The sequence below is a fragment of the Gallinula chloropus genome, assembly GCF_964237585.1.
Source record: "Gallinula chloropus genome assembly, chromosome: 2".
Classification (NCBI taxonomy): Eukaryota; Metazoa; Chordata; class Aves; order Gruiformes; family Rallidae; genus Gallinula; species Gallinula chloropus.
Window position 1 is genome coordinate 682,811 of NC_140086.1, and position 11,387 is coordinate 694,197.

The window sequence follows — 11,387 nt, forward strand, 5'->3', positions numbered from 1 at the left end:
ATTTTGGGAGCAGAGGTCTTGGATGGCAATGGCAATAGCAGCCACTCTCAGCCCCTACGCTCACACTTGCTCTTCATGCAGCCTTGCCTGAGTGGTCAGTGACAGCCACGCTCCTTTTTGAGCAAGAGGAAGCCTCTGTTGGCATATCAGTGCTGGGGTGCCAGGAAGAATATGTTTGAGCATTAAATTAATTGGCAGTCAGATACCAGAGTGCTCTGGAGTTCTCTGTAGATCAGTAGGATATTATTTATTGAAGTGTATTTGTGGTATGACAAGCTTTTCTTCAAAAATTCATTAAAATCTCATTTGTCTGTAGTCTCAAATAATAGGTTTCCTACAGACAATTGTCAGATACTGAACATGAGCTCTTTTGGCTTCAGACTTTTCCTATCAAGAGACTGGAAAAGCATCATGTCCCTTGTTTTTATTTCTTCCTGTATCTCATGAAGATTACTCTGACTTCTGGCCATGTCACAACAGCAGGACACCCTTATACTTGCCCGCATTCCACTTACACCCTGCTTCTACTCATATATGCTGAGGTGATTATAACACTGACTTCATAAGGATTCAGAGAGTGCATTTGTACAAATGCGTATGCTGCTTGGTTTAGTGCTGTATTACACACAGTAAATAATTTTTGTAGCATTTGGGAATGAGTTTTAATGGAGTTCAGCTAATAACCAGCAGCATTGTTCTTCAGAGAGGTGTAAAAAGAGCCGCTTTGAAACAAAAGGCAAAATTAAGCTTAGCAATTGGCAGCCTGAAGAAGAAAGTTGGACATTCTGTGGGATGCATCGTTCTTGTTCTTCACAGTGCTCCCGATCTGGTTTGTTCTTTATTTTGCTCAAAAGCATTTATCTGTGTTACAGTAATTCTTAAGTGATCACCGCCTGTGTCTAATTTAAGGCTCCCCATCCATCTGGAATGAACTTTCTCCACCATCACTCTGTGTGCTTTGTATCTCTTCCCTTTCAGTTTTGCCAGCCTGAACCCCCAGCTCTCACCAGTCACGAGGCTGGATGTGCCTGTCACTGGAGTGAAGCTGGTCTCACTGTTGGTTATTCTCTCCTTACAGCTCTCCCTCCCCTCATGGCTCGTCGATCCCAAAGCTCCTCACAGGGGGACAATCCCCTCGACCCTAACTATCTCCCCCCCCATTACAAGGAGTATTACCGCTTAGCTCTGGATGTGCTTACTGAAGAGGGCAAAGAAAGTTACCAACGCTTTCTATCAGAGGAGGCAGCCCCTGATTTTCTTTGCAACTCAGAGGTGGATCATATCATCCAGAATCTCCAGAAACCGCAGTATGCCAACCAGGAAGGTTCCACAGACCCGGCAGGTGACAATGACATGGATGGATCCTCTGGGACTTACTGGCCCATGAACTCAGACCTCGCTGTTCCTGAGCTTGACCTGGGATGGCCGATGGTATTTGGGTTCAGGGGAACAGAGGTGACAACCCTCGTGCAGCCACCACCCCCGGACAATCCCAGCATTAAGGAGGAGGCTCGCAGGATGATTCGAGCAGCTCAACAGGTGAGCAAATGAAGAGGCCAGCTGGAGCAGAGGTAAAATGATGTCTGTCAAAGAGGAATCAGAATGCATCAGGTCCTCTGCTAATTCCCTTAGCTTTGCCCCTAGGACCTGACAGAGGAAAAGAATGATTGTGAAAATACTGTGTCAAAGCTAGCCTCTGGTCTTATGGAAAAGTGTGTAAGGCCGTGCTGAAATAGAGAAAGAGTTCACAGAATAACCCAATACTTGAGGTTGAAAGGGACCTCTGTAGACAGACAGACAGTTCCCCTGCTCAGAGAGGATTAGAGAGAATTATTTAAGAGTTGTCCTTGAGTATCTCCAAGGATGGAGACTCCACAAGCTTTCTGGGCAATCTGTTCCACTGTTCAAACACGCTTACTGTAAACAAAGATTTTCTTACGTTTAAGTATAATTTACTGTATTTTAATTTGTGCCTTGGGAGTTGTTAAGGCCTGGAACAGGCTGCCCAGGGTTGTGGTTGAGTCACCTTCCCTGGATGTGTTTAAAAAAAGGGTAGATGAGGTACTTAGGGATATGATTTAGCTTAGGATGGGAATGGTTGGACTGGATGATCTTAAAGGTCTTTTCCAACCTGGTGATTCTGTGATTTGTCCTTTCAGTGGGTAATGCTGAGAAGAGTTTGGCTGCATCTTCCTTACACCTTCCATCATGTATTCTCACACAGTAATAAAATAAGAATTGGGGAGGACAGGGAGAAAAGGGGATTGGAAAAGTTTTAAAAAGGGGAAAAAAGGAAGACATAGGGAACTACAGTTGGTCTCACCAATGTGCTTGGCAAGATCATGGATCAGATCCTCCTGGGAGCTATGCTGAGGCACATGGAAGGCAAGGAGGTGATTGTTGACAGCTAAGGGAAAATTTGGGCCCCCTCCAGAACAAAACAGGACATCTGGTTATCCAGATGCCATATACCTGGACTTGAGCAAAGCATTTGACATTGTTCTGCATGGTATCCCAGTCTCTGTATTGCAGAGACATGGATTTGACAGGTGGACCACTCGGAGGATAAGGAATTGGCAACACAGTTGTGCTCAAAGACTTGTCCTGGTCTCAGTGTCCAAATGGAGATCAGTGACAAGTGGCATTCCTCAGGGTACTGGGACTGGCACTATTTAATATCAGTGGCATGGACAGTGGGATTGAGAGCAGCAGCCTCAGCGTGTCTGCCAGTGACAGCAAGCTGTGTGGTGCAGTTAACATGCTGGAGGAGAGGGATGTCGTCCAGAGGGACCCTGACAGGCTGGAGAGCTGGGCCCATGTGAACTGTATGGAGTTCAGCAAGGACAAGTGCAAGGTCCTGCACGTGGGTCTCCAGGCTGGGTGGAGAATGGGTTGAGCAGCCCTGAGGAGCAAGGCTTGGGGGTGTTATTGATGTAAAGCTCAACATGAGCTGACAGTCTGCGCTTGCAGCTCAGAAGGCCAACCGTGTCCTGGGCTGTAGCAAAACCAGTGTGACCAGTAGGTCAAGGGAGGGGATTCTGCCCCTCTGCTCTCGTGAGACCCCAGCTGGGGTGCTGCGACCAGCTCTGGGCTCACCAGTACAAGAAAGATGCTGAGCTGTTGGAGTGAGTCCAGAGGAGGACATGAAGATGATCCCAGGGCTGGAGCACCTCTGCTGTGAGGACAGGCTGAGAGGGTTGGGCTTGTTCAGCCTGGAGAAGAGAAGGCTCTGGGGAGACCTTATGGCAGCCTTGGGTACCTAAAGAGGCTACAGGAGAGCTGGGGAGGGACTGTTTACAAGGACAGGTAGTGACAGGACAAGGGGAAATGGCTTTAAACTGAAACAGAGTAGATTTAGATTGGACATAAGGAAGAAATTCTTCCACGTGAGGGTGGGGAGGCCCTGGCACAGGGTGCCCAGAGAGGCTGTGGCTGCCCCTGGCTCCCTGGCAGTGTTCAACACCAGGTTGGATGGGGCTTTGGGTAACCTGGGCTCGGGGAGGGTGCCCTGCCCATGGCAGAGGGGATAGCACTAGATGGCCATTGAGGTTCCTTCCAGCCCAAACCATTCTGAGTTTCTATGTTAGAGCCTTGAAGCTGCTTCCCATATTATGAGCGTATAGATGCAGCTGTATAGTGGCTTGATGAGCCTTGGCCACGAAGTTGCCTACAAATGTCATGGATGTGTTGGAAGGAGTGAGTAGGTAGTGTCCAAGCAGCTCAATACAACCTTCCAGTGTGGTTCAAAATCATCATTCTATGATTCAAATCATAGAACTGTAATGAATCATGATTCTATGATTCAGAAAATTCATAGAACCATGGAAAATACCTGCTATCTTTGGATTAATGAGGGAATGCTCAATGACAATGATGTTTCCCTCCCCTCTTCATGTACAGAATATGCACCTTAGATGGCAATGCTGCTCCCAGTTCTGGGGCCCTCAGTGTTTAAATGAACCTTTAAATGGGAAGGCTCCTGTTTGAAGGGGACGTTGACATGGAGACAGTGCAGCTTTGGAATGTGAGGTGCTGGGGAACAGGGTCATTTGGGACATAAGCAGGCACAGATCCCTGATCTCTTTCCTGCACTCTCTTCCTAGGTGGTAGCCATCGTGATGGACATTTTCACTGATGTGGACCTGCTGTTTGAGGTGCTGGATGCTGCCGCTCGCAGGGTGCCTGTCTATATCTTGCTGGATGAAATGAACTCTCAGCTCTTCCTTGATACAGCTGCTAAATGCAGAGTCAATCTTAACTATGTGGAGGTGAGCAGAAACCTGCCCTGCCCTAATTCACACCCAGAGCAGGGTCTGTCCTGGGACACAGGGGGCTGTTATGGCAGGAAGAACCTGAGAAAGGGGAAAATGGGCCAGAGCCTTGTGAAAGGTAAGTATGAAGAAAATCAGGAGAGCTGGCACAACAGTATAGGGCTGAAGGCTAAGAACACGGTAACAAAAGGCTTTGTGTCTCCACTGTGTGTGCAGGCAGAATCACTGGCGCTGAGTATAAAAGTAGTGGCAGGGTGGAAGTTAAAAGAGCAAGGGGAAGAAGGATGGGCAGGGGGAGGGAAGTAACAGCTTCCAACTGAGTCAATGCCTTGTCTGGTTTGCAGTTCCTAAGGGTGAGGACAGTTTCTGGCCCAACCTACTACTGCCGCACAGGGATGTCCTTCAAAGGCCACGTGAAGGAGAAGTTCCTCTTGGTGGACTGCATGGTGGTGCTGAGTGGCAACTACAGGTGAGCAGCTCTGCGATGGTACGTGTCCCAGTCTCAGAGAGAACAAGACTAGCTCATGGGTAAAGCAGTGTGTTGGCTCCTCCAAACGAGCATCAGTGACAGGAGTTTGTCTCAGTGACAGTTACTGAGCAGCAGTTTTCAGGAAAAACACATCATTTTGCAACTCAGGTACATGCACCAATTAAACAAGCCCTCAAGCCCAGGCACCAGAACCCACACATTCTTCACAACACGCCTGTAAATGATCTGTAAAAATGATGCAGTAATTAGAAGTTGTGGTGGGTTAACCCCAGTAGTCAGCCAAGACTCACTGATGTTTGTTCACTACTCCCAGCAGGAGGTGGGAAAGAATCGGAAGGGCAGACATGAGAAAAGTTGTGGATTGAGATAAAGACAGTCTGGGAGCTAAAGCAAACCTGCACATGCAAGCAAATCAAAACAAGCAATCCCTTCACTGCTTCCCATGAGCAGGCAGAAGTCTAGCCATCTCCAGGAAAAGAAAGCTTGACATGGGAAGGCAGATTCCATAATGCTGAATGTCTTCCTCCTCCTGCACAGAATCTCAGAGTGGTTGAGGTTGAAAGGGACCTCTGGCAGTCAGCTGGTCCAACCCCCTTGCTCAGGCAGGGCAGCCCACAGCCAGTTGCCCAGGCCTGTGCTCAGGTATTTGGGTAGCATCTCCACGTGGTCCCTGGGTAACCTCTTCCAGGGCTTTGACATTTTCACAGCACAGGGGTGTTGTTTCCTTACATTCAGACAGAACTCGTGTTCCAGATTGAGCCCACTGCCTCTGGTCTCCTCACAGGCTCTCACTGACAATCCCACAACTCCCTCCAAAGCAGAATAAAGACACCAAAGAGGCCTTTACATTTCAAGAGCAGGTTACTTGTACAGAACTACCTTTATCGTCTTTATTATTACCAAATATTGTCTTTATTACTAATAACTATACTATACCTTTGTTATTCTCCAGCATGGCCAGTCAAGGGGTGTGTGTTACTGTATCCCATTTCCTTTTGTTAGACCACAGCATGTCTTACATCCTTGCTCATAATCAAAATCCACCCCAGTGTGCCACTATTTCCTGCCCTGCAGCCTCAAGAGCTCCTCAAATAACATCATATAGGAAGGCAAACACAAGTCTTATGCTGGTAATAGGAACCTTTTGTAGCTTGGTCTGAAAGTTCTCCAGTTCAGTTGCTGGTAGCATCCAACATCCCTGCTCAAAGTAAAGCCACCTGCAAAGTTACACAAGGTGGCTTAGGGCTGTCGAGCCTGGGGAAAGGTTCTTGCTGCTCCTTGCAGAAGCAGCTGCAGCCCCACTCCCTTCTCCACCAGCACCCAGCCACACAAAAGTACTACACCTGTATGGTCAAGGGGATTGTCCCCAACCAGGGACAGGACTCTGCACTTGGCTGTTGAACCTTATGAAGTTCACCTGGGCCCACTTCTCCAGCCTGCCCAGGTCCCTCTGGATGGCATCCCATTGCATCCCATCGCATCCCATCGCATCCCATCGCATCCCATCCCATCGCATCCCATCGCATCCCATCCCATCCCATCCCATCCCATCCCATCCCATCCCATCCCATCCCATCCCATCCCATCCCATCCCATCCCATCCCATCCCATCCCATCCCACCATCCTTAGCTTAGTTTTCTTCAGGCTGAACAAGCGCAGCTCTTCCAGCCTTGCCTTGTCCCTAACACACTCCACCCTGGTATCCTTTTGGTAGCCCTCTGCTAAATGTCTACTTTGCCAACAGCTTTCTTGTACTGGGAAGCCTAAAACCAGGAAACCATGGACCAGTATGTGCTGGGGGGCACCCTGCTGGAAAGCAGCTTGGTAGAAAAGGATCTGAGAGATCTTCTCAGAGAGAGTGGTGAGGGGCTGGAAGGGGCTGCCCAGAGAGGGGGTGGGTGCCCCGTCCCTGGGGGTGTTCAAGGCCAGGTTGGCTGGGGCCCTGGGCAACCTTGTGTAGCTCCAGGCCTGGAGGTTGGTGTCCCTGCCTGTGGCAGGGGGTTGGAGCTCTGGGACCCTTGGGGATTCTATGATGTGGGGGTCCTGGTGGAACTAAATTGAAGACAAGCAGCAACGTGCCCTTGCTGTGAAGGCAGCAGATGATATCCTGGGCTGCACTAGGCAAAGCATTGAGAGGGTGGTCCTTCCCCTTTATTCAACAGCAGTAAGGCCACTCCCAGAACACTGTGTCCAGTACAAGACAGACATGGACAGACTGGAGAGAGTCCAACAAAGTGCCACAAGGATGACAAAGGGGCTGGAGCACCCTGGGACTATTCAGCCTAGAGAGAAGGTGGCTTTTCTGGGGATCTTATTAATTTCTATCAACACCTGAAGGAGGCATGCAGCAGGTGGATGGAGCCAGGCTCTTTTCAGTGATGCCCAGTGGCACAGCCAGAGGCAGAAGGCACAAACTGACACACAGAAGGTTCCTTTTGGACATAGGGAAACAGTTTTTTACTATGAGGTTAATTGAGTACTGGAATAGGTTTCCTGCAGACCTGTCTCTCTCTTTAGATACTAAAAACCCATCTCTACACAGTCCTGGGCTCTAGGGGGCCCTGCCTGGGGTTGGGGGTGTGTGGGTTTGGACCAGCTGACTGCACGAGGTCTCTTCCAACTTCAACCATGCTGTGATTCTGTGAAAACTGAACTCAGTACTCCAGATACAGTGTCACAGATGCTCACCAGAGGGGAATAATTGCTTCTGTTGACCTGCTGGCTGCACTTTTACTACTGCATCCCTGTACATGTTGAGCCCCCACAGCTGCAAAGGTGCTGCGGTCTGGTGCCTGACAGAACCCACACACCATTTTCATCCCAGCTGCTTTCTAATCAGTCATCCTCAGCCCGTATTGGTGACGGGGTTGTTCCATCCCAGGTGCAAGATTTGTCTCTGCTGGATTTCATGAGGTTCCTGTTGAGGTCCCCCTGACTGGCACATCGACTGCATCATCTCCCTGTTCTGGTGTCACCTGCAAGCTGGCCAGGAGTGCACACTGTCCTGTTGTCCAGGTCATTAATGACAGTGTTAAGGACTATTTCCCCAAGGAACACCACTTACAACTGTCCCCCAGTCAGACTTCAAATCACTGACCACCACTCATTAAGCCTGACAGCCCAACCACTTCCCTGTTCCCCCTGGGCACACGCAGTCAGCCTGCAGCGCTCCAGTTTGGCTACAGAGATATTTATGTAAAGCCCATGTGGAAACTCCTGTTAAAGGCCAGAAAACCCTCCTTGCCTGCTGTCCTCTTGTCCTGCAGCCAGACTTCCATTTGGAGAAGGCAATGGGATTGGGTTTGCCCTTGGTAAATCCCTGCTGCCTGATCCCAGTTGTCTTTCTGTTATTCCTGTGCCTGGAAATGGCTTCCAGGAAGATTTGTTCCACAATGTTTCTTCAGTCTGAGGTGAAGCTGATGTGCCGTAGCTCCCTAGTTGATCCTTTTTTTAAAGATGGCCACAGCACTTTAGTTGTAAAACCCAATTACAGCCAAAAGTAATTGCAGGAACATCTGCTTCCTGTAAGGATTATCATCAGCTTGCCCTCTTGCTGTTGCTACTAAACTGCCTTTTTTAGAACAGAAGTAGCTTATTGCCTTATAAAATTCTTTGCAAAGCTGTGATGCCAAATCAGTTCATAACTATGAGGCTTGGGAACAACAGTGTGTAACGACTGGCTGCCTGAGCCGTAAATAGTACCAGAGAAATTTCTTCAGGCAAGCAAGTGCTGTGATGTAACGTGGTGGTGACGACGCTGTAGCACTGACAGTTGGACTTGATGATCTTGAAGGTCTTTTCCAACCATGATGATTCTATGATCCCGTGGTACAGTCAAGTAACTCGGTGTTAATGCATTATCATGACTTCTGTTTCTCTTTGTAGTTTTATGTGGTCTTTTGAGAAGATCCACAGAAGCATTGCCCACATCTTCCAGGGAGAGCTGGTGGCCAGCTTCGACGAAGAATTCAGAATTCTGTTTGCACAGTCAGAACCTCTTGTTCCTCCAGCCAATGTCTTGGCAAAGGCAGAGAACACATTTGCCATGGCACCTTTTGGCAATAATATGCCTTTCTTCCCCAAAAAAGCACCGCTGATGTTCCAGAGGGATGACAATCTTTTCCCCTCCTTTATGGACAGAGTGGATCCGGACAGGTACTTCCTGTCAAACTTCAGGCGGGACGACCTGCTGCGCCACACTGTGGAGGGGTCAGCCATGAGAATGTATAAAAAGGTGGAAATGGAGAATTCCCAGATGGATCCTGTCAGAGGGTTTCTCCGTTCCAAGCAGCTGGAGCTGGATGCTTTCAAGAGACACAGTTTTGCAGAGGGAACATTTGAGAATTTTGCCTCTTCCAAGCAGTATGCCAGGCAGATGTTCATGAACAACATGGACGAGTTCAAAATCCAGTCTAGTCACTTTCAGAAAGATCAGTTCTACCAGTACCAGTTTGAACATCCCCATCTTTCTGGCAGACCTCAGGGACTCTTTGAGAGAATCCGAGGTGGTAGGCCAGGGTTCAACGAACTGGAAGACTATGGAGAGGGACCCAGGTACCCTGAACTTGAATCCAATTTTCCACAGGAGGGTTTCCCCCTGAGGCTGGATTACGTGCCTTCAAATTCTTCCAGGGAAGTGAGACACAGCTCTGATCAGCTGAATGCTGCAGGCAATGGCCCGATGGGGATGATGTTAAGAAGGCAGAACATAGGACAGAAATTCATTTGCCAGACTTCTCCTACACAGAAACAAAGCCTGGAACAACGCCTGTTCTTACAAGACAAAGATGAGGACCAGGATGAAGACAAGAGCACACAGGAGAATAGAACAGGCTTACGCAACTGGAGGATTTCTTCATACCTTAGTGCATACCAGTCTGAACCAGAAGAAGGTCTACCAATGCCTATGGAATCGGAGGCATATAATGATGTTATTGGGGATACCCTCACAAAGCATCCCACTGACCTCATCCCAGCATTCAAATCCCCTATGGCTTTTAATAGCAAGTCACTGGGGATTGAAAGTGCCAAAGAATTTGCAGATCCTGACAGAGTAGGGGAAGAAACCCCTATAACGAAACAAGATGCCTTTAGGTCCAGGATAAATCCTTTGATCCAGAGGAGCTCAAGACTCAGGTCCTCTCTGATTTTCAGTGCTGCCAAATTAGATCAGCCTAACACTACCATAGAAAAGGTTCAGATGATTCAAAAGGAGCAGATGTCCAGTGAGTTGACAAAAGACAATGAAACTATTAAGACAGCTGCCTCATCTAAAGTGGCAGAGCTTTTAGAGAAGTACAAAGCTGTGGGCAAAGACCCAGAGCGCTCGACAGTCACTCATACCAAAGCTGTTTCCAGTTACCTGCAGGAAGAATCACAGAACACAGAGAAGAAATGTACCAAATCTGTGCAGTACAAGATTCTGGAGAGCAGGGTACTAGAATCCAAAGACTCCTGCAGTACGTATAAAATGCATGGAGAGGCTGACAGACCATTTGGATTGACCTCATCGAGCCCCCAGCTTGTTGACACATTGAGTAAAGATGCCCTGGCACATATGAGCACTAAGGTGGACAAATTATCATCTCGGTTTTACCCCATAGACAGTAAACCTGCTCTTCCAGAGAAAGAGAGTCTCATATTTGTAGGAGACACTCAGAAATTGACTCTTCCAGAGAAGAAGGAAAGAGTGACCTTCAAAGAAGACACTCAAAAATTAGTCAGTACAGAACTTAAGAAACCTCAGATTAGGACAGGTACCACATCAGTTCTTGAAAACTTATCTAGAAGTCAAGGATCTGACAGCTCCCTCAATAAATCTGAGGAAGACTGTTCAAAACAAGAACAAAATCCCATGGAGTTTTTAAGAAAAGGGTCACTACGGCTGAAGCAGCTTTTGAATCCAAAAGGTGACAAGAAATTGGAGGAGGAGCCCACTTCTGAGAGTGGCAAATCTGACAAGCAGGCTGTGGTTCTCAAACGATCTTCCATAGGAGACTGTCAGGAAATGATGGAGGAAGAAAAGACCCATAAATTTGCAACACCACTTCCTCCCAAAAGCAGCCAGCCAACACAGGGGAGATTCCCTTCATCCACAGCCAACATCCTGTACAGCAGCAACCTCCGTGATGACACCAAGGTGATTTTGGAACAAATCTCTGCCAACAGTCAGAAGAACAGAGCTGAACTGGCCAAGCAACTGCCATCCACCAGCAACCCTGATCTTTCTAAGTCAACCACAAGCTTGGAAAGGAAGGGTGAGAAGGAGAAAAGCTGTAACATACACAGGTCAGAGAGTTTTGGGAGCCAGAAGCGAAATCTCCAGCGGCAACCATCGGAGGATAGAGATACCCTCCTGAAAAAAATGGAGAACATGAGGAAGGAGAAGCGAGTCTACAGTCGGTTTGAGGTGTTCTGCAAGAAGGACGAACACGCCAGTCAAAGCGAAGAGGAGTATGACACAGATGCCAAGGACAAGAAGATGGGAAAATTCATGCCAAAAATCCTGGGGACCTTCAAGACCAAAAAGTGATCGTGGAAATACTATTTAACTCCATATAAGCACTGACTGTCAAAGGAAAATGAGGAAGTAACTTGTTTATGATGGCTGTAAGCACCATAGGCT

The 11,387-nt window shown here is 48.1% G+C and overlaps 1 protein-coding gene across 1 annotated transcript; it reads left to right on the forward strand.

The window, feature by feature from the left end:
* The first annotated feature begins 1,086 nt into the window (after positions 1-1,086).
* Positions 1,087-11,321, forward strand: FAM83H (family with sequence similarity 83 member H). The gene is made up of 4 exons (XM_084260297.1): positions 1,087-1,539; positions 4,104-4,268; positions 4,616-4,740; positions 8,648-11,321. The coding sequence occupies exons 1-4, from the start codon at positions 1,093-1,095 to the stop codon at positions 11,292-11,294; spliced, it is 3,384 nt and encodes a 1,127-aa protein (XP_084116423.1). The 5' UTR covers positions 1,087-1,092; the 3' UTR covers positions 11,295-11,321.
* Positions 11,322-11,387: the final 66 nt, after the last annotated feature.

Bases quoted from the DNA above. Each gene is read 5' to 3' on its own strand.
- FAM83H (XM_084260297.1), top strand. From the start codon at position 1,093: ATGGCTCGTCGATCCCAAAGCTCCTCACAGGGGGACAATCCCCTCGAC. The intron at 4,269-4,615 runs GTGAGCAGAAAC...TCTGGTTTGCAG, and splicing joins TCAATCTTAACTATGTGGAG to TTCCTAAGGGTGAGGACAGT. The intron at 4,741-8,647 runs GTGAGCAGCTCT...TTCTCTTTGTAG, and splicing joins GTGCTGAGTGGCAACTACAG to TTTTATGTGGTCTTTTGAGA.